The sequence below is a fragment of the Pipistrellus kuhlii genome, unplaced genomic scaffold (assembly GCF_014108245.1).
Source record: "Pipistrellus kuhlii isolate mPipKuh1 unplaced genomic scaffold, mPipKuh1.p scaffold_m20_p_77, whole genome shotgun sequence".
Classification (NCBI taxonomy): domain Eukaryota; kingdom Metazoa; phylum Chordata; class Mammalia; order Chiroptera; family Vespertilionidae; genus Pipistrellus; species Pipistrellus kuhlii.
Window position 1 is genome coordinate 907,270 of NW_023425581.1, and position 27,442 is coordinate 934,711.

Below are 27,442 nucleotides of genomic sequence, written 5' to 3' on the forward strand. Positions count from 1 at the left end.
TCCTCATTTCACCTGGGACAGCAAACGGTCTCCCGGGCACACCGAAGGAGCTATGACCTTAAAGTCCCGTTTGCTCTCGGCTGACCAGCCTCACACCTGCGTCTCCCCTCCCCCCCAGGGCCGGGAGGACAGGGACCTCCAAGCCCTCAATCCTACAAGGCTGCGGAGCGAAATGAAGACAGGATACATTTCTTAAAAAATCCTTTAATAAACAAAACTAGTCCATCTGAAACTTCCAGTACCTGCTCTTGGGTGGGTTAGCTAAATTCCGTTCGGAGACCAACGAGGCCGGGCCCGGGTGGGGGCCCCGGACGTGCCGGTGTCTGCCGCGGGGCGAGGCCAGGCCGGCGCCGGGTCCGGGCCGCGGGCCCCGGAGGCCGCAGGGGAGCGGGTGGGAAGGCCGGGACCTGGCGCCCGGGGTGGCGGCGCACACCTGAGGGTCCGAGTCTCCGGCGGCAGAGCCGGAGGACTGCACGGCCCGGGCCGCGGCGGCGCTGCGTCAGGGCCGCGGCCCGCCGGCCGCTCCAAGGGCAGGGCGGCCGGGGCAGCGCCGGGAGCGGGGAGGGCGGCGGGCGGGGGCGGCTCAGCTCTTTCCGCGAGGCGGTGGTGGCCCTTAAAAGGGCCTTTGTGGTGGGGCGGCGGCCTCAGTACTCCTGGGAGGCCTGCGTGGCCTTCTTGCCGGCCGGCGCCTTGGGGCCCACGGCCGCGCTCGTCTTCTTGGGCAGCAGCACGGCCTGGATGTTGGGCAGCACGCCGCCCTGCGCGATCGTCACGCCGCCCAGCAGCTTGTTGAGCTCCTCGTCGTTGCGGATGGCCAGCTGCAGGTGGCGCGGGATGATGCGCGTCTTCTTGTTGTCGCGGGCCGCGTTGCCCGCCAGCTCCAGGATCTCGGCCGTCAGGTACTCGAGCACGGCCGCCAGGTACACGGGCGCGCCGGCCCCGACCCGCTCGGCGTAGTGGCCCTTCCGCAGCAGCCGGTGAACGCGGCCCACGGGGAACTGCAGGCCGGCGCGAGACGACCGCGACTTGGCTTTGGCGCGGGCCTTGCCGCCGGTCTTACCGCGGCCCGACATGCTGCGCGAGGCGGAGGAGCGAGAAGCAGCGAGGAGAAGCGGAAAGCAGGCACCGAAAGGAAGCTGCCCTACGCAGTCTAAATGCTGCCGCGCGCGCCGGGGGTCCGCCCTTATAAACCCCCAGGGCCCGCCTCCGCGCCCTCCTGATTGGTTCTTTTCTCTAACCGCACCTCTGGTTGGTTGCAGTTAAGCCTCGGTGACCCGTCTCGGCTGAGGGAGCGCGACAGCCGATTGGTCGAATTTGAAAACCTTTTGCCCGGGGAAGACGGCGAGGAGCACGGTGCGCGGCCAGCGCCACTCCCTCCCGCAGCCAATCCGCGGGGAGCGCGCGAGATTCAAACGCTACGTGGGCGACCCAAACCGGAAACCAAGGAGGGTGGAGTCTGAATCCGCCCGGAGAAGCATGGGGAAGCGTGTGGAACTGGGCCTTTTAAAAGGGAGAGCTCGAACCGAAACCGGTTTGGCTCAGTGGATAGAGCTGCGGGGACATCCCCGGTGGGAGGTATGCAGGAGGCAGCCGATTGATGATTCTCTCTCATTGATGTTTCTAACTCTCTATCCCTCTCTCCTCCTCTCTGTAAAAAAAAAAAATCAATAAAATATATTAAAATAAAAAATTAAAAGGGAGAGCTCTTGCCCTGGCCAGTTTGGCTCAGTGAATAGAGCCTCCGCCAGTGAACTGAAGGGTGTGGGTTCCATTCCAGTCAAGAGCCCAAGCTCGATCCCCCGAGGGGAGCAGGCAGGAGGCAGCCAATCAATGATTCGCTCATCATTAATGTTTCTATCTCTCTCTTCCTCTCTGAAATCAATAAAAATATGCTTTAAAAAATAAAAAGTCCCCTGCCACCCCTTCCGATCTGGTCACTCCCTTCTCCCTCCTGTACAGTGAAGGGAGTGAAAAAGGAAATGAGAGCCAGTGGAATTTCCCGTCCTACACCCGGGAGCAGATCAATCTATGGCCCTTCTGCTACCTGAAATACCAGGATTTCAAATGTATCCAACAGGCTCTACGGGTCTTAGTTCTTTCTGCTCACAATCTTGCTAGAAGGGTACTGGGGGGCGGAAGGGGGGAGGGCAGATGGCGGAGAGATGGACATCTTAGAGAAAGGGCCCCCACCAACCTTCTCAATCTACCCTAAGATGCCCAGGAGGAAACACGCCTACAGGACAAGGAAAAAACATCACTTTATTGTTACCACTGGGAGCACCTGCACTCCCTTCTTTTACTAATTAGAACCCTTAATTATAAAGTCTAATGTGAAGCTTCTCCGAGCCTGTGTCTCAATCATGAGCCAGGGCTCTGCCCCAAGCCCAGCCTACTCCTTGAAGGTTGGAGCTGTGGAAACCCTAAAAGCCGAATGTCTCTCCCACCCTCAGGGGAGAATGGCAAGTTGAAGAAAACTATCGGTGAAGTCCAGTCAATAGTCACTGGAGGGCAGGAAAGGCCCACATGTCAATCATCACAGGGGAGGAAAGGCTGGGGAGGAGGGGTGGGAGGGACCTGGGCTGAGAGGCATCTTGGTCTAGAACGAGCGTGGCCTGAGTCTTTGGCCTGAGTCGGGAGCCTGGAGACTGAAGTGAAGGCAATGACCAGGGAGCTCAGACATCATAGAAGAGCCGGACAAGCTGGTACCGAATGGAGAAGGTGATGGCACTGCCCAGGACCTGCAAGAAGAGTGAGCTGCAGAGAAGCATGGGAAGGGAGGCAAGGAGGTGCGAGCCGTGCCCAGCACACCTGTAGCAGCAGCAGCAGCAGGGTGAGGTTCCTCTCATGCATGGGCCCAAAGACTTTAAGGAGCAGGTTGATGAGGGTCATGTTGTTGCACTCCGTGAAGGCGCCATCCTCATCCTCACTCGGGCGCACTGTCACCAGCTGCAGACTTGCTGCTACCTGGAAGGGCCGAGGTGGAGAGAACTCAGCGAATACCTATGCTTACCTAATGGGGACTGTTTAGTGCCTCCAGTGCCCCTGGGGTGGAGTGAGGCTGCGGTTCCCCACTCCCTGGATCCAGGATGGTGGCCTAAAGCCTTACTTCCTCGTTCCTGTTCCCGTTAATTATGTGTGGGGTTTTTTTGTGTGGGGTTTTTTTCCCCCCCAATGGATGTTAAGAGAGAGTGGAAGAGAGAGGGAAAGACAGGACCATCAATGTGAGAGGGAAACATCGATGTGAGAGAGACACATCGATTGATTGCCTCCTGCATGTGCCCAAACCAGGGCCTGGGCCGGGGAGGAGCCTGCAGCTGAGGTTAGTGCCCTTGAATCAAACTTGAGATCTTTAGTCCAAAGGCCATGCTCTATCCACTGAGCCAAACTAGTTAGGGCATGTGTGGGGGTTTTTTTTTAATTGATTTTAGAGAGACAGGAAGTGGAAAGAGAGAAGCATGGATCAGCTGCCTTTTGCACAAACCATAACCTGGGTATATGCCCTGACCTGGAATCAAACTGGCGACCTCAGGTGCACAGGCACCCAACCAACTGAGCCACACCAGGCAGGGCCCCTATTACCTTTAGAATAAAGGTGCCCAAGAAAGACAGGCTCTTGGTCTTGAACTTGGAATAGCTCATCTCCAGTTTGCCTGTGCTGGCATTAAGTCTGCAGGGGAAGAGAGTTTTATGTAGCTGGGCCTTATTTTATAGGAAAGATCCTGAATGTGGACTCAAACAACCTGAGATCTTTCTGGCTCTGCTGCTTACTTACTATGTGATCAGAACTGCTGTGATGGTTAAATGAGGTTACGTAAGTAAATGCGCTCTGTCCTTTATAAAATGCTAAGCACAGGGACAGTCAGCCGTCTCTGGCCCACTGCCTTTACAAAGCAAGTGGCTAAGGCTGGCTTTATGCATCCCAAGCGACAAGGCCATGATGTCCCTTTCAAGCCCCAAAGCAACTACCTGGGCACACGGTGGCGAGGGCAGGGGATGATGTGCAGGAGCTGAGGCAGGGAGTAGAGAAAGTTGAACACCTGGGGCATGAAGAAGAGTAGCATGGTCTTGCTGAAGTGTCCCAAGATGCCCACCACGGCAAAGGTCATGCCAGCAAAGTAACAGAAGGTATCGCCCACAAACACCCGTGATGGGTACCTGTGTGGGGGAGAGGATCTGAGCCGGCGGCAAAAGGCGCTATCAATCCTTCCTCTCACCCTGGGCGTGGGCTAGCCCTGACCCAGTTCTGACCCAACTCCATCCAGCTCTCCCAGCCACATCCCAGACCCACGGCCCTGAGCCCATCTGTTCCTGGGGCTCCACAGACCCGGACCCAGCCCCTGCAGGTTAGAGAGCAATTAGGAATACGACCAACTGAAGACCCGAAAACACTCAATCCCGGTGTGCACAGACAGCCTCTCCATTAGATGGTCGTGACCAGGGCCATACATGCCACATGTTAAAACAGTGTCCCCATCTACAGACCTACTTACCAGTTGTGATAGAGCAATCCCAAGGTGGTGAAAAAAAAGGGTATCATGAAGTAGAGAGAAAAGACATGGTCATCTCGACAATCACCTTCAGAAGCAGAGGGAGAAACGGAATAAGTGAGCACCACTCCTCTGCAACCCTGTCTTGGTTTCTAAGTTATGTCCCAAGCTTTACTGCCTACCTCTCCCAAGTCACACATGAAACATGCTGGGGGTACGGGCTCGATCCCCAGTGGGGGCCGTGCAGGAGGCAGCCAACTGATGATTGTCTCATCATTGATGTTTCTCTCTCTCTTCTCCATTCCTCTCACTGAAATCAATTTTTTAAAATATTTAAAAAGAAAAAAAAAAGAACTCACTATCCCTTTTATGTCACCCAGGCAATTTTCAACATTCTAGCTCTTTCACAAACCCTTTCGAAACTAGTTATTGCCTTACATTGATTTAGACCGTTCTCACCTAGGTTTGAATACAAGCTTTACTCCTAACTGTAACCTTGGTCATGACAAATGTAACTTCTCTAAGCCTCAGTTTCCACATCTATAAAATAGTTATTACCACCTGTCATACAAAGCTTTTATAAAGTTTGAACGTTTTAAAAGTGCTTAGTTTTTTTGTTTTAATCCTCAACTGAGGATATTTTTTTCATTGATTTTTTTAGAGAGTGGAAGGGAGGGTGGTGGGGAAAAGGGAGAGAGAGAGAAACATCAATGTGAGAGAGGCACATCAATCGTGAGCCTCCTGCACCCCCCTCCCACAGGGGCTGGGATAAAAACTGCAGCCCAAATGTGTGCCTTTGACTGGGAATCAATCCGTGGCTGTTTGGTTTGCAGGAAGTCATTCTGAGGAAGATGCAGGAGGCAGAGTTCTGCACGGGTCTGGATGCTGGCTGTAGGAGTAAGTCTATGAGCATCTTAGTTTGTATCTAAGTGGAAGGAGCTGAGTGAGAAGGAAGCAGCAATCACTCCTGTCAGCCAGAAGTGGTTCTGTCTATGCTCACACAGTTATGAAGGGTCTGGTTTGTGTCTTACTCTCAGAGTCACAGAGTGACTGGGGGGTTCTGTGAAGTTGTCTACGTTCAATAAGAGAAGTCCACAGCCCACCTATTAGTGCCAATCTAGCTATCGGTGACAAGGCAACTGCTTTTCTCACATTTAATAAATCTAGTTATTTGCAAAGTAAATTACCTTCCCTTATCTTCTATATTTATTTATTATATTTTTATTGATTTCAGAGAGGAAGGGAAGAGAAATAGAAACATCAATGATGAGAATCATTGATTGGCTGCCTACTGCACACCTCCTACTGGGGACTGAGCCCACAACCCAGGCATGTGCCCTTGACCAGAATCGAACTGTGAACTGGTTCATGGGTCAATGCTCAACCACTGAGCCACACTGGCTGGGCATATTTTTATTGATTTTTAGAGGGAGGGAGAGAAATATTGATTTGTTGTACCATTGATTTATGCATTCTGCGGTTGATTTTTGAATGTGTCCTGGAAATCAAACCCACAACCTGGTGTATCGGGATAATGCTCTAACCAACTGAGATACCCAGCCAGAGCTCTTATATTTTATAATTATTAACATAGTGCTTTTTTTCCAAATTCCCCAAAGCCAGATATGAGGCAACTAATTCTCTTAACACTCAGTCTTCTCTCCCCCTGCCCCAGTCCCGCTTACCTTCCAGCTCTACCAGGTTGAAGACAATGATGGAAGCAGAGATGACTAGTGACTGACCAGCCTCCAGGCCATTGATCCCTGCCAGGATGTTGATGGCGTTGGTGCAGAACACTGCCAGCAGCCCCATGTAGACATAGTACAGGATCCCTGGGGAGAGGACAGCGAGGAAAGCAGTGCCAAGTATAGAATGAGGGTCTGGGCAGCTCAGTGGATAGAGCATAGGCCTGTGGACTGATGGGTCCTGGGTTCAATTCCAGTCAAGGGTAGGGGCCTCGGTTGCAGGCTCCTCCTTGGCCCCACGCCTCGTTAGGAGCATGCAGGAAGCAACCAATGGATGTGTTCTCTCACATCAATATTTCTCTCTGTCTCTCCCTGAAAATCAATGGGAAAATACCCTCAGGTGAGGAGTAACAACAAAAAGTATAGAATGAGGATTTAAGGATACTGTTCTGGAAAAGTGCCGAGGACAGGATGAAGGGCCAGCAGAGAGGATCTGAGAAGACAGCCAGAGCAGGGACTTGGAGGAGGATGCGGAGCACCAGGAAGGACACTGGCTCTCTGGGTCTCTTACGCGGTCAGGGTGCCCTGACGTAGGGGACACAGGAGCAGGCTACTCACCCAAGTCCAAATGCAGGCCGAGAATCGGACGAAAGGGCTTGGGTACCACAATGGTCGTGTTGCCAAAGTTGGTGAAATAGACCATGAGGAGAGGGAGTGAGGCAGCTGTGGGCAGCAGCAACTTATGGCGCCAGCGCAGGTTCAGGACATCATCCGCGAAGCCCAGGAAGATCATGCAGCAGATGGCAAGAAGCGCGCCTATCAGGGCCACAAACTGGGGGAGGCTGAGCAAATCACTCAACCCGCCTCCCTCTTCATTCCTTTCAACAGAGAGCCCCTCTCCCCAAACCCAAAAAACTCCAAGTCTCAGGGCCCCCGCCCCCGCCCCAGGCACCCGCCTGCCCCAGCCACTTACTTCGTGGTGGGGGAAGGCTTTACACTGCTCCTCCACAAAGCAGTTCAGGAAGGGGACGGGGATGAAGCAGAAGAGAAGGATCAGGAACACGGCGCCGCTGATCACTCCCTGGGACTCGGGGCTGCGGCCGGGGCAGGGCGGGGGCGGAGGGGGCGTGGTCACTCCCAGGCGCGCACTTGGCACACGCGCGGGGGCGATGCTGGCGCCGGGCACACCGAGCGCCCCTTCCCCGTGCCCAGGGCGGCCGTTCTGTCCTTCCCTCCGGGATGCCCGCCGCGTGGGCGCCGCGCCTCCGCACTCCGTCCCACGCCGGGTCCCAGCCGCCCCGCCCGCCCCGGGCCCCGCGGGCGCCGCTCACATGAGCTCCTGGCCGCGCTTGTTGAGGTCCCTCCCGCAGAGGCGCGCGGCGATGAAGTGGCCGCGGAAGGCCGGGATGAGGGTGACCGTGGCCGCAAACCCCAGCAGCGAGCCCACCAGGTTCACCAGCAGCGGCAGCGGCAGCCCCAGGAAGGCCCGCATGGCGGCCGCCGGGCCCTCGGCCCGCGGGAAGCAGAGGCCGCGCCCCGAGGCGGGGGTCCCACGCCGTCCCAGCGGAACCGCCACCCGGACTCCAGCCGCTCGGCCGCCGCCGCCGTAGCCTCAGCCCCGCCCCCGGCACTTCTCGCCGCCGCTTCCGCCCGGAAGAATCCGATTGGCGGAGCCGCTGCGGCGGCTGGAGCGGGGCGGCCATCTTTACTGCGGGCAGAGCGCGGGCACCGGGTTCTAAGCTGCATCCTTCATCCCAGCACGGAGGCGGCGCGTGGGCGCTGGAGAGCAACGGGAGGCAAAGCAGCAGCTTTGCTGTCCGGTGAAGGAGTGCAGCCCAAAGCGGAGAGCCCTGCCGGAGCCAGGCGGCGGCCCCGCCACGTGTCTGAGCCGCCGCTCCGAGCTCCACGTCAGCTTTGCCTCCGCGCCGCGGCCGCTCGCGTTTAAAGGGCCAGTGCCCGCGTTGAACCGGGAGGACGTTCCAGGACGCCAGGGGGAAGGCGGGAGGGAGGAGGATGGGGAGCGGAAAATCTGCTCCCAATGCAATCAGAAGCCAAGGTCAGTACAACTCAGTTCCTGGAAATGCAGCTCCAGTTTGGACGATGATGTAAATCCTAAAGCATAGGCACTTTATTTATTTTATATAATCTTTATTGTTCATATTATTACAGGTGTTCCTCTTTGTTTCCCCCCATAGCTCCCCTCCACCTGATTCCCCACCCCACCCCATGCCCTTACCCCCTGCCACTGTCTTCATCCATAGGTGTAAGATTTTTGTCCAATCTCTTCCCGCACCCCCACACCCCCCACACACACACACACACCTTTCCCCGGAGAATTATCAGTCCACTCCCTTTCTATGTCCCTGATTCTATTATATTCACCAGTCCATTCTGTTCTTCAGATTTTTTATTCACTTGATTTTTAGATTCACTTATTGGTAGGTTTGTATTTGATGTCTTTTTGTTGTTCATAGTTTTTATCTTTATCTTTTTTTTTCTTCTTCCCCTTCTTAAAGAATACCCTTCAGCATTTCATGTAATCCTGGTTTGGTGGTGATGAACTCCTTTAGCTTTTTCTTGCCTGTGAAGCTGTTTATCTGACCTTCAATTCTGAATGATAGCTTTGCCGGGTAATCTTGGTTGTAGGTTCTTGCTGTTCATCACTTTGAATATTTCTTGCCACTCCCTTCTGGCCTGCATAGTTTCTGTTGAGAAATCAGCAGACAGTCGTATGGGTACTCCCTTGTAGGTAACTAACTGTTTTTCTCTTGCTGCTTTCAAGATTCTCTCTCTGTCTTTTCCCTTGGCATTTTAATTATGATGTGTCTTGGTGTGGTCCTCTTTGAATTCCTCTTGTTTGGGGTTCTGTGCGCTTCCTGGACTTGTAAGTCTATTTCTTTCACCAGGTAGGGGAAGTTTTCTGTCATTATTTCTTCTAATAGGTTTTCAATATTTTGCCTTCTCTCTTCTTCTGGCACCCCAAAAATCCAGATGTTGGTACGCTTAAAGCTGTCCCAGAGGCTCCTTATACTATCCTCACACTTTTAGATTCTTCTTTCTTTCTGCCTCTCTGGTTAGGTGTCTTTTGCTTCCTCATATTCCAGATCTTTGGTTTGACTCTTGGGGTACGTTGATCTACAGTTGAGTTTCTGTATATTCTTTATTTTAGACAGTGTATGCTTAATTTCTGACTGGTCCTTTTCCATTTTTTTGGTATTCTCATTAAGGTCCTTGAAGGTCTCATTAAGGTCCTTGAAGGTCTCTTCAAGTTTCTCAGTGGTTTTTAGAAGATTCCTGAGTAACCTTATAAATGTGATTCTGAACTCTGTGTTGTCCAGTAGTTTACTTTCCTCCATCTCTCCCATTCGTGACATGCTTCTGTGTCTCTGCATTTTGGCTGCCTCCCTGTGTTAATAGAGTGGCTTTGTGTGGTAGGTGACCTATAGGGGCCAGTGGCTCAGCTTCCCCAATCACCCGAGGTGGTCGCTCTTGGTACACCTCTTTATGGGCTGAGTGCAAAGTCTTGGTGTAGTTGAGCCTTGATTGCTGTTGGTGCACTGGGAGGAATTGACCTCCAGGCCAATTGGCTGTGAGGACCCGCTGTGTCTGTAATGGAGAACTGCTGCGCTGGAGACACGCTTATGGTGCAGGCCTTGTTTCAGTGGGGCTTTGGCGCTCACTGAGTCCACCTCCCGAATGTGTCACTTACGGATGTGAGGAGTTGAAATCTGGTGTCTCATACTGACCATTGGGTACACTGGCTTCTGGATCTCCAATGGGGTGCAGTTCAACTACTGTCTGAGGCCACCCTGCAGGAGTTACAGTGAGAACCACAGTCCTCTCCTCCCTGCTTAAAGCTTGGAGGCTTTGGAGCTGTCTGCACCAGTTTGTACGTTTGCTAGGTTAAACTGCAATAGAGAAGCCCATTCATATGCAAAAGCTGCTGCTTGGAGTGTATTTGTAAATTGTGCGGGGCGGAGTTTCAGGGCATCACTAGGCTGGGGCGTGGCAAACAGCAATGGCAGCCCTCTCTACCTCTCTGATTGCGTACCCATGTCTCATGGCCCAGCAGAGCAAACAATTATTCATGCGGGCTGCTGTGCAAGCAAGCCACCCTCACTTTCTGACCTGATGGCAGACAGTCCAGCTTCTCCCCAGAAACTGGATTTCAGAGAGACTGGGAGATTATCTCTCTTCGGGTTGAAGAAAGCAATGCCCTCTGCCGGCCGGGATCCGCCGCCTGCCTGTATCGCACTCGCCCCTGTACCATACCTCAGTTTTTCAGCGCTTGTGCCCTGACTGCTCCTTTCTCTTTCAGTGCAGTTGTAGAGCTTCCACTCAGCCAGCCTTCCCGTGGTTCTGGGTGATAGACGTTTTGTCTTTTAGTTGTAGTTTTGATATTGTTGTGTATGGCAGCAGTTTAGGTGTGTTTACCTAAGTCACCATCTTGGATCTCATCTGGATAAATTCTAAAGCATAGGCACTTTAAAAGCCCCTCCTAGCCAAAACTGGTTTGGCTCAATGGATAGAGCGTCGGCTTAGGGACTGAAAGGTCCCGGGTTCGATTCCAGTCAAGGGCATGTACCTTGGTTGCGGGCATATCCCCAGTAGGGGGTGTGCAAGAGGCAGCTGATCGATGACTCTCTCTCATCGATGTTTCTAACTCTCTATCTCGCTCCCTTCCTCTCTGTAAAAAATCAATAAAATATATTTAAAAAAAAAAAAAAAAAAAAAAAAGCCCCTCCTAGCCCTAACTATGTGTTTGACTCAGTGGATAGAGCATCAGCCTGCGGACTGAAGGGTCCCAGGTTGATTATGGTCAAGGTCATGTACCTTGGTTGCGGGCACATCCCCAGTAGGGGGTGTGCAAGAGGCAGCTGATTGATGTTTCTTTCTCATCGCTGTTTCTAACTCTCTGTCCCTCTCTATTCCTCTCTGTAAAAACTCAAAAAAAAAAAAAAAAAAATATATATATATATATATATATATATATTTTTTTTTTTAAGCCCCTCCTATTCAGTGTTTTTTGTTTTGTTTTGTTTTGTTTTTAATATATTTTATTGATTTTTTACAGAGAGGAAGGGAGAGAGATAGAGAGTTAGAAACATCGATGAGAGAAAATCGACCAGCTGCCTCCTGCACACCCCCCACCAATGTACATGCCCCTGACCGGAATCGAACCTGGGACCTTTCAGTCCGCAGACCGACACTCTACCACTGAGCCAAACCGGTTTCGGCCTATTCAGTGTTTTTCTTGCCCTCCTCCTTGCTCCGCCCATTCTTCCTCCTCTCCCCCTAGTTAGCTTCAACCAGCACTCCCCTGCTAAAGGGGCTGGGATGTCCTCAAATCTTGCATTTAACCCGGTTCTTGACTTCTTTTAATTATACACACACACACAAACACTGAATGGCCAGATTATTATGATCTCTAAACACATAATAATCTGGCCACTCAATGTATATCCTATATAATAAAAGGCTAATATGTAAATTGTCCCCTCAACCAGGAGTTCGACCAGTAGGCAGGCCGGCCAACCACCCATGTCCCCTCCCCCTGGCCAGGCTGGCTGGACCCAACTCATGCACTGGGCCTCAGTTCAGAGATCATAATAATCTGGCCACACAGTGTGTGTGTGTGTGTGTGTGTGTGTGTGTGTGTGTGTGTGTTGATTTCAGGGAGGAAAGGAAAGGGAGAGACACATCAATGATGATAATCATTGATCGGCTGCTTCCTGCACACCCCACACGGGATGGAGCCCGCAACGCAGGCCTGTGCCCTTAATCAAACCGTGACCTCCTAGTTCATAGCTCAGCATTCAACCACTGAGCCATGCAGCTGGGCCTGACTTTTTCTTGGTCCTGGCGGGATCACTGCTTTGTGCCAAGCTGCTAAACCTTGGAGGTGAGGCTAAAGCATTGGAAAGAGCTAAGGAAGCAGGAGATCCAGACTCTCACGTGGCTTCCTGGGAACTCTGGTTCTCCTTCCAGGTTCCTGTGCCTTTGGCTTGACACCTGTTTCCTTGCAAATGGCAGTTTACCACCAGCATCTTCATTCTCTGTCATCCACCCACAGGCTCTCAACGTGCAAACGGCTTCTATTCCCCGAGAGGAGATCACCTCCGGGGAGTGTGGGAAGACCACTCAAGTGTCCGGGCCCTTTGTCCATGCTCTGAGGAATAGGGTCAGATTGACATTTTAAAAGATAGTCCTCTGTCTTCCCAAACCCAGTGTTATATGTCTCTTCTACTTAAAGATGGCTCTAATTAAACTACAAAAGAATATGTATAAAGTACACTCTATACACATGAAGTAATACAGGTAATTTACATGATAGAATTTCATCAAATTTTCGGTACTTATCCCCCTGGTATTGTTTTCGTGTGTGTGTGTGTGTGTGTGTGTGTGTGTGTGCGCGCGCGCACGCGCGCGCGCGCGCGCGCGCACATGTACATCTTTGTGTGTGTGCATATACACGCATGTACATCTGTGTGTGTGTGTGCGTGCATATGCACGCATGTACATCTGTGTCTCACTGGAAACTCCTGAGTTTTCTGCCCCACAGGACTAAGGATACACATCTGTATACAAGGCATCAGCACGCATAGGAGCTGGGTCTGAAAGAGGTGCAGGCAGTAGAAGCACATTTAGTTGTAATCGAGGGAGGTGATGGGTCCTCTAGGAAGAATAGCGTCTCCATGGTTTTCAGTGAGTGAGAGATCGGAAGAATCTTGCAAACAGGGAGAGGACAGGCAGGATGGGGGCTGCATGGGAGCCCCAGGAGGCAGCACGGTGTCTCCCCAGGAGAGGCTGCGGCTCCCGTTCCTCTCACGGGAAAGGGCGGGGAGACATTCAAAACAAGAGGCGTAGGGATTCCTCGTCCAGCACACGTGTTCCCATCAGAACACAGTTACATGGGTACTTGTCATATAATGTGAATATTTTTGTTCCCGAGGTGATAAGTGCCCAGTTGATTATCAGACTAATGAGAAGAATCAAACATGGCCACACTTGAAATGTCATGCCTTTCCTGGCAAGAGTTCAAAGCATTTGCCTGAGAGCGGCAGCTCATCACAGCCTCACAGATGAGGTGAGCTGTCAGCACTTGAGCGGCTTCCTGAGCTGAGCAGACAGTCTGAGCGGAGTATCTGCTGCTAGGGCGTCCTGCATGCCTCCCAGGCACAGGCCAATGTGCTACTCAGTCCGAGCACCTGGCAACTGACCCTGGAAATGGCTCAGAGCACCCGGAAGTCCACAGGCAGCGTGGAGAGGGGGCTCGGACCCGGCAGGACCAGACCTGTGGCTCTTCCCAGACAGCTGGGTTCCTGTTCTGCTTTTCTGCCTGCTCCCTCCCCCCCTCAATCAGTTTTTCAGAAACTGTTTCCTAAAAGGTAACAGATCTCCCACTCCACTTGGATGACATGAATCAATTTTCAAAAGATGGAAACAGTGTAGAAATTTTTAGTGTTTACATGTATATTGTAATTTTTTGTTAGACTTCTAACAATTACAAAGAAATGACTAATCTCTACTCTGTGAATGGAAAACTCTTAAGTACTGAAGGGACACAAAGTGATAGAAATACAGCTTTTAGTTTGTTCCTTTCAGCATGGGAAAGCAACTTGGTTGAATATGAGGGAAGAGAAAAGAGTAAGACAGGGCTCTACTATTTAAAAAAAATTTTTTTTAATTAATTTCAGAGAGAAAGTGAGAGGGAGAGAGAGAGAAACATCAATAAGGAGAGAATCATTGATCGGTTGTCTCCTACACGCCCCACACTGGAAATTGAGCCAGCATCTGGGCATGTGCCCTTGCCTGGAATCAAACCCTTCAGTCCTCACACTGATGCTGTATCCACTGAGCCAAATCAGCTGGGCAGGGCTCTACCCTCTCTCTCTCTCTCTCTCTCTTTCTCTCTCTCTCTCTCTTTAAATATATATTTCATTGATTTTTTTACAGAGAGGAAGGGAGAGGGATAGAGAGTTAGAAACATTGATGAGAGAGAAACATTGACCAGCTGACTCCTGCACACCTCCTGGGGATGTGCCCACAACCAAGGTACATGCCCTTGGCCGGAATCGAATCCGGCACTCTTAAGTCCGCAGGTCGACGCTCTATCCACTGAGCCACATCAGTTAGGGCCATGGTTGTACTTGCAAGCAGCTTCCTGGTGCGTGGGGAAAGCATACAAATAAATAACCAGCTAGGCCTTAAAATAGATGAAATGATGCTGCAGGTCTCAGCCACAAGGGAAAGGAAGCGCGGGAGCACTGGCTGGGAGGCTCGAGAGCCGGACTGCTAAGCAGCATCTGGCAGCGGAGGAGCAGGGCTCAGGGCAGAGAATCCACGCTCTCCGGGAAGCGAGGCTGCTGGGAGGCCCGCGGCTCTGGAAGAAGGGTTCTTGGGCGAAGGGGGATCTCAGAGGGAAACTGCACGGGGAACCTGCTCCTCTAGCCTGGCTGCCCTGCCCACCTACAGCTTCCTCCTGCACCCCGGCTCTGGCCTGAGTCTCCTACCTTCATCTCATGCGGGCTCCTCCCCCCAAGGTTGGAAGCCCACAGTGCGGGAATCTGCTGCTGCTTCTGGTGTCAATGATGAGGCGTGGGCAGGCGCAGCAAGGGAGCAGTGAAACCAGGGGTGCCCTGCTCCCCACCACCCACCACCTCCTCTGGCTCAGCACCTTGGTGCCGACCTGCCCGCTTCTGCTCACTCTGGAAGCTATACTTTAAAGAGCATTGCTTAGCCTGGCTGAGCGTCGACCCAGGAACCAAGAGATGAAGGTTTGATTCCATCAGGGCACATGCCCGGGTTATGGGCTTGATTCCCAAAGAGGGCGGGCAGGAGGCAGCAGATTCATGATGTTTCTCTCTCATCTATGTTACTATCTCTCTCTCCCTCTCCCTTCCTCTCTCTAAAAAACGATACACATGATAAACACACACACATATTTTTAAAGCATTGCTTGCTTCTGCTTCTCAGACGACCAGCTGGGTTTGAGAGAGAGATTTAATACTTTCACTGTTGTGCCTCTAAGGAAGGCACTGGCTGCCAGAGTCCTTGCAATGTGTACGTGGATAAGGGCCTTTGGGGGAAAGGTATTCTTTGAATCCTTTTGTAGGATTCTCCTTCCCCTTCCTCCAGAAAGCAATGACAAGCTCTTGTCCTATAGAAATGGAATCCACTCTCTTAAGTCTAGGAAAAGTGTACCTAAAACACAATTCTGGGGTGCTTAATGGGATACTAGATACTTGGAGGGCAGGTTCCTCAGCCAAACCTACTGGTAGTCCAGTGCCACACCACACTCCCTGCTCGCTACCACTCCCTCCACACATGCTCCTTTGGCAGGAGCTGTGACCATGGAAATATATTATTTTTTAAAAAGCAAGCAGCCCCAGCTTGGGAAAGAGCACCGGCAGCAGGGAGGTTAGTAGGGTGCTCCTGTACCATCGCTCCGGGGCGAAGTGGGGAGGGAATGGGAGAGGGGGATAATGTTCCATGTTCTGTTCCAACCTCCACCAGGCTCGGTTCTGCTCTCTCCCTGGTCAGTATTGCTGCACCTCGGCCAGGCACTGCTATCTGGGAGGCACTCCGCCTGCAGACCCGGGGCCTAACTTCAGCCAGGAAACGGGAGCCAAGAAGCTGCTGAGCCGCCCAGCCCGTGTGGCTCAGTGGTTGAGCATCAACCTGTGAACCAGGAGTCACGGTTCCATCCCCTCAGGGTACAAGCTGGATCCCCAGTGTGGGACGTGCAGGCAGCAGCCCATGGATGATTCTCTCTCATCATTGATGTTTCTATCTCTCTTTCTCCCTTCCATTCTAAAATCAATAAAATATTTTTAACATATTTTATTGATTTTTTTACAGAGAGGGAGGGAGAGGGATAGAGTTAGAAACATCAATCAGCTGCCTCCTGCACACTGCCCAATGGGGATGCGCCCGCAACCAAGGCACATGCCCTTGACCGGAATCAAACCTGAGACCTTAAGTCCACAGACTGACGCTCTATCCACTGAGCCAAACCAGTCAGGGCAAAAAAATATTTTTTAAGAAGAAAAGAAGAAGCTGCAGAGCCTGGAGGTGCTGGAAGAAGGGAAACGCTGTCCATGGGAGTCACTTCCTTAACCCCACAGGCGCCATGTGAGCAGCAGAGGGGAGAGCGAGCAGCTTCCAGCTGAGTGCAGCCGCTCCGCGGGGAGCTCGGAGGAGGAGCACCCCGGTTCCGGAGGGGGCGGGCGGCCCAAGAGCCCGCCTCTTTTCAACCCCGGAACCACCTCCGCGGAGCCGCGCCCGCCCGCCCGCCGACTCCCCAGTGGCAGCGCCCCAAGCGCCAGGCCCCGCCCGCGGGATGCGGCCCCTTTAAGGCGGTGGGGCGGGGCGCGCGGTGTTGTCAGTGTCAGCGCGCACGCAGCCCGGAGCCCGCGTCCCTGCAGCCGACCCGGCGGCCCGGGGCTGGCGCCTGGGCGGTGCGAGGAGCCCGGCGGCCGGCGGCTAACCGGAGCGGGACTGCGGGACCGAGGAGCGACCGCCCGCGAGAGGGGCCCGGCGCGGTGCCCAGGGCCCCTGGTTGCTCCCGTGCGCCCACCTTCCCGGAGCCCGCCCCGCAGCGCGCCCGAGCCCGCGCGCCCAGCCCCGGGGGAGCCGCCCGCCCCCGCCGCCCGGGCCATGCTCCCCCGGGGCAGCGGCTGAGCCGGGGCGGCGCGGAGCGAGCCGCGCGGAGCATGGAGCCGGGCCGGGCCCTGCGGGACGCCGGCTGGGCGGCCCTGCTGGTGCTGTTCGCGGCCTCGCTGCTCACGGTGCTCGGCTGGCTGCTGCAGTCCGCGCGCGGCTGGTGGCGGCGGGGGGCGCCCGGGGACCGGAGCCCGGGACCCGCTCCGGCGGCCGAGCCCGGGGGGCCCCTGCGGGAGCTGGGAGCGTGGCGCTCGCTGCTGAGGCTGCGGGCCGCTCCGGCCGGCGCCCCGGGGGAGCCCGGCGTCCGGGGCCTCCTGGCGTCCCTGTTCGCCTTCAAGTCTTTCCGGGAGAACTGGCAGCGGGCGTGGGTGCGAGCGCTCAACGAGCAGGCCTGCCGGGCCGGGGTGAGTCTACGGGACACCGGGTCCCCTCGCTCAGCCTTCCCTTCCCGGAGGGACCGCTCGCTGCTGCCCGGAGGGCCGGGTGGGGGTGGGGATCAGCCGGGAGGGAGCCCGTGGCCTCTCTTCCACTTTGGGGTCAGGAAAGGGTGCAGGTGAGGCTGGAGGTGGCAGAAAGCCTGCTCGATCCTCAATTCAGCGTTCTTGTGGTCGGGATACCCTGGCTCCCAACCCCGCTCCAAACTGCTGTTCTCATAGCAACGCTAATCCCTGAGCGAGAGCACTTCCGCCCAGTCGGTGCGCGGATTGCGTTGGGGTGCGGGGGAGGGGAGAGGGGGTGACGCTCGCTGTAAGAGTAGGAGGGAGACAGGTAGTACATCTTCCCAAGGAATGTGCCTGGTTCTCCTGCCTCCGCACCCAGGTAACATTTCGGGTCCCAAGTCCCTGATGCGATCAGGCATATTCCAGAGGAGCCTGATGTACCCTCCCCTGGCCCTCCCCTCCTCCCCCCTCAGTAATCCGCCGCTACCGTCTAACTCTTTGCTTCCATGCTGATGTGCTGGGGGAAGGGGTTCAGGTGGAGAGCAGAGAGACTATCCACACGCTTCCCCCAGATGGGCCAGGCTGTCACCAGCTAGCCTAGTCTACTTCCTCCCATCGCACCACCCAGGAGGTGGGGCAGGAAGCTCTGAGACTTAGAGGTGGGTGGGAGGTCGGGGCTCCCTCTCCCTCTCCTGGCTCCTGCCCACCAGGCCCAGGAATCCCCTTGCTCTCACCTGCATCAGGCCCCTCACTCAGAGTGGTCTCCACCACCACTAGGAGGGCGTTACTAACTCCCAGATGCCTAGACACAGGAGAGGCCACATGAGAAGTTGCCCTGTCTCCTGCCCAGGTGGCTGGCAGAAATCCAGATGCCACTTTTCATTCAGTCTTGAACTCACACATCCACCGGGCATTCCCTGCACCTTGTCCCTTGGTCAGGAGTGACTCCCCAGGGCAGCTGACTCATCTGGACATTGGCCTCTCTACATGGAGTAGGGAGATTGGGGTTCCAAGCATCCATCTCCCCATCTCCTTGGGCCTGGTCTCCAGACAACTGCAGGAGCAGGCATGGGCTTCCCCGGGTTGGGGGGCTGATGAACCTCATGGATTTGTTCCCTCTTATCCCAAGGCCCCAGGAGGAGCTGTCAGTCCGCCTGGGCTGCCCATTCTCCTTCCCTCCCTGCTCTGCAGACAGGGCTGCAGCAGGTTGCCTCACTGCAATGAGAGAATGAGGAAGCTCTTTCAGGACCTAAGCTAAGCAGCTTTTTGCTCCCTATACTGCCCTCGGTCTGCGGGAGGGATTAGCCAGGCTCCTGGCCCTGGAGCACCTTGAGCTTGCTTTTCTCCCCAGTCCCTCTGGTAAAGTTCCCCAAGGCCAGCCATGCTGTCTTCATCTCCAAGAGTGTGGAGAGAATCATACTCTTGTGCATCCACATCCTATTTATCTGGAAGGAGGCGGGGCCTCGTTTCTCCAGCTCTTGCCTTGAATAAGTGGGCCTTGCTGTTTTCCCCTTAGCTCAGTCAAGTCTGTCTGCCCAACTATCATATATAGGTGGCAGCCTACATCTTTATTATGGTTTCTGTGCTTCCCTTTTCCTTTGGATGGAGGGTGAGGATGAAGAGGAAGTTGGGGGAGAAGAGGGAGGCTCCTGTTATTCCAGGAAAAATCTAGGACCTCTGCTCGAGGTGGCCTGGTCTCCGCGATAGGCTAGCTCCCACTTCTCCCTGGCAGCGGTAGGCCCTGGGAGCTGGGTTTGGAGGACAGCACATGCTATTGAAGTCCTGAGCCAGAGGGGTCAGAAGCCAACCTGCGGCTGCGGCCTCAGCAGTGCCAGGTCCCTTCAGCAACTGAGCTGGCTCGCCCTGCAGAGGCAGCTCCGAGGACCTGATCCTGTGTCCACATTACTCCCTCAGAGCTCCATCCAGATCGCCTTTGAGGAGGTGCCCCAACTCTTACCCAGAGCCAGCGTTGGTCATGTGACCTGTGTAGACCAATCAGAGAACACCATGGTAAGGGTCTGCTGGGCAAGGCTTCTTTAAGGTCTCAGAGGGGGCTGATTCCAAGAGTTCCCTTTAGTCCAAGGGCTCTTAACTTGAAGTTGATGAATGACGAAGGGACCCAAGGACTGGCTTCGGGAGGTCTGAGGATCTCACTTAAGTGGCATGCAACATGCATACATGTGTTCATATCTGTATTTTTCTGGGGGGAAGAGTCTTTGGCTTTTCTACGGTTCTTTTATGGTCTTGTGGCCCAAACAGTAAAGTCTCAAGGACAACTGACATGGGGAGGGTCTGCAGATCCATCGCAGAGCAGGGCCAAGAGGATGGCGCATCCTTCTCCACGCCTAACCCCCCTGCCCTGCCTTCCCAGGTGCTGCATTGTCAGCTCTCTGCTGAGGAGGTGATGTTCCCAGTTTCTGTGACCCAACAGTCCCCCGCTGCCGTCTCCATGGAGACCTACCACGTCACTCTGACACTGCCACCAACACAGGTGGAGAGGGTGGGAAATGGAGTTGGGCAGCAGGTGGTTCAATTGCCTCCGCCTTTTCAGTTGTGCTCCTTTCTGAGAGGGGATGGAGGGGGAATAATTGGAGGAGTAGGCAAGTCATCTCAGTCTCTGTCCCTGTCCAGTTGGAAATTAACCTAAAGGAAGTCCCTGGTGAGGGGCTCCTTGTGTCCTGGGCCTTCAGGAACCGCCCAGATCTCAGCCTGACTGTGCGTCCCAAGCTGCAGGCCAGAGAGGTAAGGGAGCAGGGCTGGGGATTTGGTGGGGGGACAGGAAGAAGCAGAGCAGGGAGGGGAGGGCCGAGCTGCCCCCCACCCGCCCCCTCTCTCTTCTCTTCTCCCTACAGAGAGGTGAGGAGCAGGTGGAGGTCTCCACTATTGCGGAGCTGATAGAGGATGCCATCATCAGCACCCAGCCAGCCATGATGGTCAACCTCAGGGCGTGCTCTGCCCCTGGAGGGCTGGTGAGTAGGCACTGAGAACAAAGAGTGTGCCCTGACCAAGTGTGGCTCAGTTGGTTGAGAATTAACCCATGCACCAAAAGGTCACAGGTTAGGGCACATGCTGGGTTTTGGGCTCGATCCTCAGTAAGGGGCTTGCGGGAGGGAGCTGATTGATGTTTCTCCCTCTCCCTCTCCCTCTCCCTCTCCCTCTTCCTTCCTTTCTCTCCAAAAATCAATAAGAACATACTTTTTTAAAAGAAGCTAATGGTTCGCAGGCACAGTGTCTTCATTACTATGCTGGAATTCCCTCTGACCTCCTCTGTGCCTAGGTGCCCGGTGAGAAGCCCCTCACGCTGTCCCAGGCCCAGCCAGCCAGCCCCAGGCCCAGCCGGTTACTCCTGCGGCAGCTGCGGGCCTCGCACCTGGGGAGTGAGCTGGAAGGTGAGTGCGCTGTGGCCGGGCTGCGGGCTGTGCTCACAGGCTCGTGGCCTCTGTTGCTCAGCAGCTCGGTCTTTGGTCTGCATCACATTTCCGTCTCCTCCAGGCACCGGGGACCTGCGCTGTGCGGCTGAGCTCGACAACCCCGCACAGCAGAGGTGGACCAAGCCTGTGAGGGCGGGCCCCGAGGTGGAGTGGACAGATGACCTGGTCCTGTAAGCACCCCCCCCCGCCCCTCCCACTCCCAGGGCAGACAGTCCTCCCCCCAGCACAGCCTGGCACGAACAGCTCTGTGGTCACTGAACCGTGATGTGTGCCCCTACGCCAGGCCCAGCTGGGTCCTGGTAGAGATGTGATCGGACACAGCGCCCGCCTCGGGGTGGTCTCGGGGTCCAGGCAGAGACAGCCGTGTGGAAACAGCACGAGTCAGTGGTCTCCTCAGTTCGCAGCAAGTGCTCAGGAGCGCCTCCTGGGGAGAGTAACTCCTGGAGGCAGTAAGGGTCGGAGCCGGCTTCCTGGAGAAGGTGACATTTAAACCAGGAGGGTTCCAAGAGCCAAGAGCGAGCAAAGGAAAGGTGGTGTGACAGAGACTGGAAGGCAGATGGGGCAGGGCGGAGGGGCTGGATGCCCCGCTGAGGAGGAAGAGGAAGGCCTCGGAGGGCAGGGATGACTCTGAGTGGAGCACTCGGACCGTCTTGTTTCTGTACATGGCTGTCTGCCTCTGCCTGTGGTCAGTTCGAGGTGGATTGCCTTTGCTAACCTCCCCCCTCCCTGCCCTGCTCTCCCGGCTGCAGGGACCTGGGCCCCCAGAGCCGGGAGCTGGTGCTCAGGGTGCTGAGGAGCAGCCGTGGTGGAGACGGTGAGTAGGAGACGGGAAGGAGCACCTAGGTGGGGGGCAGGTGCTGAGTGGAGCCCACCCGTGGGCCTAGCTTATGGCGCTGACCTTCCCAGCCGAGCTCCTGGGCCAGGCCACAGTGCCTGTGGGCTCCCCTTCCAGACCGCTGTCCCGGAGGCAGGTGTGCCCGCTCTCCCCGGGGCCCGGGACGGCCCTGGGGCCCGCAGCCACCGTGGCAGTGGAGGTGAGCGACCGGGAAAGGTGGGAGGAGGTGGCAGAGGGTGGCCCCTGATGCCGGGCCTCATTGCGCTCCCACCCCTCACAGCTTCAGTATGAGGAGAGCTCCCCCCAGAACCCCACCCCCTCCACGCCACGCCCCAGCATCACACCTACCAAGAAGGTCGAGCTGGACCGCACCATCATGCCTGATGGCACCATTGTCACCACGGTCACCACTGTCCAGTCCCGGCCTCGCACTGTAGATGGCAAATCAGGTAAGAAGAAGGAGCCGGAGCCCAGGGGTAGCCAGGGGCCCTGAGCATCAGGACAGGGAAAGGCAAGGAAAGCGCTAACCCGAACCACCCGGCTTCCCCCCAGAATCTTCCTCATGGTCTGTCTCCCCCAGATTCCCCCTCGCCCTCCATCTCCTTGACGACGGTCCCTTCCATGTCAACCCTGGACCCACCCACCCCGCAGCGGGACCCGTGCACTTTCCCCTCCCTAAGTTCCCTGTCTTTTCAGGGGTCCGGTCCGTTCCCCTCCCTCCCCAGCCCCCCGCCTCACCTTCCCTCCCTCCAGCCTCCGCCAGCCAGCACCCTGCAGGTCCTCCACCGCCAGGGCCTCCATGGTGCGCCTGCTCCCAGGGCCTCTGTGCATTCCCCCGCCTCTCGGTCCCTCTGGCCAGCGCCCACGTGCCATCTCCACCTCAGTATTTCACGGCTTCTCCCCACCCCCCACAGTTCCCATGTGCCTCTGTCCCCAGGGCTGCTGCTGCTTTTTTAAAAAAATATATTTTATTGATTTTTTACAGAGAGGAAGAGAGAGGAATAGAAAGCTAGAAACATCAATGAGAGAGAATCATCGATCAGCTGCCTCCTGCACACCCCCCACTGGGGACGTGCTCGCAACCAAGGTACATGCCCCCTACTGGAATCGAACCCAGGACCCTTCAGTCCGCAGGCTGACACTCTATCCACTGAGCCAAACCGGTTTCAGCTGCTGCTTCTTTTTTTAAAATAAGGAATATGAGTTATTTTTTTGTTAAATATATTTTTATTGATGTCAGAGAGGAAGGGAGAGGGAAAGTGAGAGAGAAACATCAATGATGAGAGAGAACCATTGATTGAGTGCCTCCTGCAAGCCCCACACTAGGGATCAAGCCCCAAACCTGGCATGTGCCCTTGACCGGAATCGAACCTGGGACCTTCAGTCCAAAGCCCGATGCTCTATTCACCGAGCCAAACCCCTAAGGCCTCCTTGGCATCTTCGTAATCACTCCTGTGACTCATCATCTCTGAGTCACCCCTGCCCTCTGAGTCACCAAACCTGCCTCTCAGCAAAGATGTGGTGGGGGGGCCATTCTCAACACCCCAGCTCACTGACCCTCCCCCACCCAGCAGACTCCCCCTCCCGCTCCCCGTCCAAGGTGGAGGTGACCGAGAAGACCACGGTGCTGAGTGAGAGCGGCGGCCCCAGCAGCGCCCCCCCCAGCAGCAGCCGTGAGTGGGGTCCTGGGACGTGGGAATGTCAGCTGGCACTGGGGCCCCAAAGTCAAAACCACGTTGGCGAGGCCTGGGGTTCTGGTCCAAGGGGAGCTGGAGCCGAGTCGGGTCCACGTCTGCCCAGCAGGGGAGAGCCACCTTGCCAACGGCCTGGACCCTGTGGCAGAGACGGCCATTCGCCAGCTGACAGAGCCCAGCGGGCGGGCAGCCAAGAAGACACCCACAAAGCGGAGCACCCTCATCATCTCGGGTGTTTCCAAGGTAACGGCTCTGGGAGAGCAGCCGAGATGGCGGGAGCCCTCGGCCACTGCAGTCCCTTCAACCGGCCCCCCTCGCCAGGTGCCCATTGCGCAGGACGAGCTGGCGCTGTCGCTGGGCTACGCAGCCTCTCTCGAGGCCCTGGCGCAGGACGGGGCCGGGGACGGCGGCCCCGCGGCCCCGCCCTCCGACCCCCCAGCCGCCTTCCCGGGAGCCCCGGACGCCCTCTGCAGCCCCACCAGTGTCCAGGAGGCCGATGAGACCACGCGCTCGGACATTTCCGAGAGGCCGTCTGTGGATGATGTTGAGTCGGAAACAGGCTCCACTGGTGCCCTGGAGACCCGCAGCCTCAAGGATCACAAAGGTGGGCGAGGTGGGCAGCCCCTCTGATTCCTGGTGTCATGGCCTGGGTCCTCCTGGAGCCTCAGGGGCAGGAAGGCCGACGCCGATGGGCGTGTCCTTCCGCAGGGGCTGCGAGGCCCAGCCTGGCTCAGCGAGCGAAGGGGAAGAGGGGAGAGGGAGCGGGATGCCTGGGGCCTGGGGCTTATTTACCACGAGTTTCCTTTTCCCTGTGTCTAAGGTGACCAGACACCCGTTTTTGGCAGGACAGTCCCGATTTTTAACAATTTGTCTCGCGTTTTAAAAAAGTCCCAATGTGTCTCTCCCTTCCCTTGTTCTTTTTAATTCCTTCCCTTTCTTTTATATTCATATATATATATATATATATATTGATTTCAGAGAGGAAGGAAGAGGAGAGAGATAGAAACATCAATGATGAGAATCATTGATATGCTGATTCCTGCACGCGCCCTACTGGAGACCTGGGATGTGCCCTTGACCTAATTCAAACCCAGGACCCTTCAGTCCGCAGGCTGATGCTCTATCCACTGAGCCACACTGGCCAGGGCTCTTGCTTCCCTTTCATTCTGTATTCTTTCCCCTATGAGTGTGGGAGGTCCTAACTGGGCTGCCTGGGGCCGTCCGTGCGCAGGGACAGCTGTGGCCGGCTGAGGCACTCCTCACTTCAAAAAGGAAGGGCTTCCCCCAACCTCTTCATCCCTCTCAACGACTCTGGGAACCACACTCACCTAACCATCTGGCTTCAGCCCCACCACCTCTTGGATAATGAGGCCCAAACCCAAAGCCTCCAAGTGAGCACCTTCCTCATGATGCCTCTGATGCACCCTTCCTGCTCACGTCCTGGAACTTTGTAAGAGTCCGTGGCAAACAATTTTGTTCTTCCATGTCGCCTCTGAGGACATTTCTTTTTTCCATCTTTTAAAAATATTTTTTTATGCCAAAACTGGTTTGGCTTGGTGGATAAAGTGATCTCTGTCATGGATGTTTCTAGCTTTCTATCCCTTTCCCTTCCTCTCTGTAAAAAAAAAAAAAAAAAATCAATAAAATATATTTTAAAAAATATTTTTTATTTCAGAGAGGAAGGGAGAGGGAGAGAGAGATCGAAACATCAATGATGAGAGAATCATTGATCGGCTGCCTCCTGCATGCCCTCCACTGGGGGTTGAGCCTGCAACCCTTGTATGTGCCCTGACTGGGAATCGAACTGTGACCTCCTGGTTCATAGGTCAATGCTCAACCACTGAGCCACACCACCGGTGAGGACATTTCTTTAGACACCCTCTGCTCAGCCTTGGTCTTTCCATCGTGAAGAGTCCTGGGGCCAGTCTGTGGGCACAGAGAGGCGGCCCGAGGCGGCGGTCAGCAGGGCAGACTCCTACCAGCACTGCTGGCTCCTCAGCCAGGACCAAGGGCATCCTTTGTCTCTACTTTCTCCCCCAGGCCCAGGGCCTGTCTCTTCTGCCTGGCCGACCCTCCATGCTTGGTCTTTTTTTTTTTTTTTTTTTTTTTATTTTATTTATTTATTTATTTATTTATTAAATATATATTTTATTGATTTTGTACAGGTAGGAAGGGAGAGAGAGAGTTAGAAACATCGATGAGAGAGAGTCATTGATCAGCTGCCTCTTGCATACCCCCTACTGGGGATATGCCCGCAACCAAGGTACATGCCCTTGACCGGAATCGAACCTGGGACCCGTCAGTCCCCAAGCCGACACTCTATCCATAGAGCCAAACCAGTTTTGGCCTTTTTTATTTTTTAATGTATTTTTATTGATCTCAGAGAGGAAGGGAGAGGGAGAGAGAGAGAAACATCAATGATGAGAGAGAACCATGTATCGGCTGTCTCCTGCACGCTCACAACCTGGGCAAGTGATGGGGAATAGAACCTAGACCAGGCTGGCCAGGCATGCTGGCTTCTTTCTGCCCCTCCAGCCCTCCTCCCCCTCCCCCGCCCCTCCGGCCCCTCTCCCTCCAGCTCTCCTCCCACTCCCTTCCGGCCCCGCCCCCGCGCCCCTCCGGCCCCGCCCCAGATCCGGCCCCGCCCCTCTGGCTCTGGCCCCGCCCCCTCAGCGTCTCCTCTCTCCCTCCGGCCCCGCCCCCTCCAGCCTCCTCCCCTCCCTCCGGCCCCGCCCCTCCGGCCCCGCCCCCTCCAGCCTCCTCCCCTCCCTCCGGCCCCGCCCCCTCAGCGGCTCCCCTCTCCCTCCGCCCCCTCCGGCCCCGCCCCCTCCAGCCTCCTCCCCTCCCTCCGGCCCCGCCCCCTCAGCGGCTCCCTCTCCCCGCAGTGAGCTTCCTGCGCAGCGGCACGAAGCTCCTGTTCCGCCGGCGGCCCCGCCAGCGGGAGGCCGGCCTGAGCCAGTCGCACGATGACCTCTCGGACTCCATGGCCTCGCCCAGCGTCCGCAAGAAGGCCGGCAGCTTTTCCCGCCGCCTCATCAAGCGCTTCTCCTTCAAGGCCAAGCCCAAGGCCGATGGCAGCCCCGGCCCGCAGCTCTGAGGCCCCCCAGCTCTGAGGCCTCCCAGCTCTGAGGCCCCCCAGCTCTGAGGGCCCCCAGCTCTGAGGCCCCCCAGCTCTGAGGCCTTCCTGCTCTGAGGGCCCCCAGCTCTGAGGGCCCCCAGCTCTGAGGCCCCCCAGCTCTGAGGGCCCCCAGCTCTGAGGGCCCCAGCTCTGAGGTCCCCCAGCTCTGAGGCCCCCAGCTCTGAGGGCCCCAGCTCTGAGGCCCCCCAGCTCTGAGGGCCCCAGCCCTGAGGCCTCCCTGCTCTGAGGGCCCCCAGCTCTGAGGGCGCCCAGCTCTGAGGGCCCCCAGCTCTGAGGCCCCCCAGCTCTGAGGCCCCCCAGCTCTGAGGGGCCCCCAGCTCTGAGGGCCCCCAGCTCTGAGGCCCCCCAGCTCTGAGGGGCCCCCAGCTCTGAGGCCCCCCAGCTCTGAGGGCCCCCAGCTCTGAGGCCCCCCAGCTCTGAGGGGCCCCCAGCTCTGAGGGCCCCCAGCTCTGAGGCCCCCCAGCTCTGAGGCCCCCCAGCCCTGAGGCCTCCCTGCTCTGAGGGCCCCCAGCTCTGAGGGCCCCCAGCTCTGAGGCCCCCCAGCTCTGAGGGCCCCCAGCTCTGAGGCCCCCCGCGGGCGGAGGGCATCCAGGAGGGGGCACTGGCCTCCCTGCCTCCCTCCCTCCCTCTGGGCGGCGGGCAAAGGGCCCGCGGGGCCTGGAAGACGCTAAGGCCCGGACACGGGGTGGGGTGGGGGCCCTCCCGCAGACTGGGCCGCCCCGCCCTGTCCCCATCCTGTGAGCACCGGGCGGTTCTGGGACCGGCCTGGCGCCGGGCTCCCCCCCAGGCCTCTGCCCGCGCCGCCGAGGACACGGCAGGCCCGGGGCCCCGCCCGCCCCCCTCTGGACCTTTTGTACTTGACCCGGAGCCCTCCTGCCCTGGCGGCCCGAGGGGCTCCGTGGAGAGGCCGCCCCGGAGTGTGGACACAGTGGTGGCCATTGCTGTATGAGGATCTGGAATCTAATTTATTAAAGTCAGATTGGAATTTATGAGCCGGACCACTGGTTATCCTTTGAGAGGTGAGGGAGTGAGGCTGTGGGGTGGATGGGGTGGGAGGGTCCCGGAC

The 27,442-nt window shown here is 56.2% G+C and overlaps 3 protein-coding genes across 6 annotated transcripts; 1 reads left to right on the forward strand and 2 right to left on the reverse strand.

The window, feature by feature from the left end:
- Positions 1–188: 188 nt before the first annotated feature.
- On the reverse strand, positions 189–1,175 carry LOC118710611 (histone H2AX). The gene has a single exon (XM_036423166.2). It carries the CDS (start codon positions 1,071–1,073, stop codon positions 645–647), a length of 429 nt encoding a protein of 142 aa, XP_036279059.1. The 5' UTR covers positions 1,074–1,175; the 3' UTR covers positions 189–644.
- A 1,064-nt stretch (positions 1,176–2,239) lies between these two features.
- DPAGT1 (dolichyl-phosphate N-acetylglucosaminephosphotransferase 1) lies at positions 2,240–16,889 on the reverse strand. 3 transcript variants are annotated; one of them, XM_036423156.2, is made up of 10 exons: positions 16,761–16,889; positions 7,504–7,688; positions 7,146–7,266; positions 6,791–7,004; positions 6,173–6,319; positions 4,491–4,575; positions 3,967–4,155; positions 3,580–3,667; positions 2,809–2,964; positions 2,240–2,738 (listed from the first exon to the last, which is right to left on the reverse strand). In XM_036423156.2, exons 1-10 carry the CDS (start codon positions 16,887–16,889, stop codon positions 2,673–2,675), a joined length of 1,380 nt encoding a protein of 459 aa, XP_036279049.2. In that variant the 3' UTR covers positions 2,240–2,672. The 3 variants fall into 3 exon arrangements, with proteins under 3 accessions (XP_036279049.2, XP_045432142.1, XP_036279052.2); XM_045576186.1 differs by having other exon boundaries at positions 7,146–7,169; positions 16,761–16,833; XM_036423159.2 differs by lacking the exons at positions 2,809–2,964; positions 3,580–3,667.
- Positions 16,888–27,365, forward strand: C2CD2L (C2CD2 like). Of its 2 annotated transcripts, none has more exons than XM_036423153.2 (15): positions 16,888–17,241; positions 19,192–19,287; positions 19,649–19,768; positions 19,909–20,019; positions 20,130–20,246; positions 20,555–20,666; positions 20,770–20,878; positions 21,458–21,522; positions 21,615–21,742; positions 21,824–21,992; positions 23,115–23,216; positions 23,344–23,480; positions 23,559–23,841; positions 26,123–26,336; positions 26,942–27,365. In XM_036423153.2, exons 1-14 carry the CDS (start codon positions 16,888–16,890, stop codon positions 26,332–26,334), a joined length of 2,115 nt encoding a protein of 704 aa, XP_036279046.1. In that variant the 3' UTR covers positions 26,335–26,336; positions 26,942–27,365. The 2 variants fall into 2 exon arrangements, with proteins under 2 accessions (XP_036279046.1, XP_036279045.1); XM_036423152.2 differs by having other exon boundaries at positions 23,118–23,216; positions 23,347–23,480; positions 26,123–26,342; positions 26,948–27,365.
- Positions 27,366–27,442: the final 77 nt, after the last annotated feature.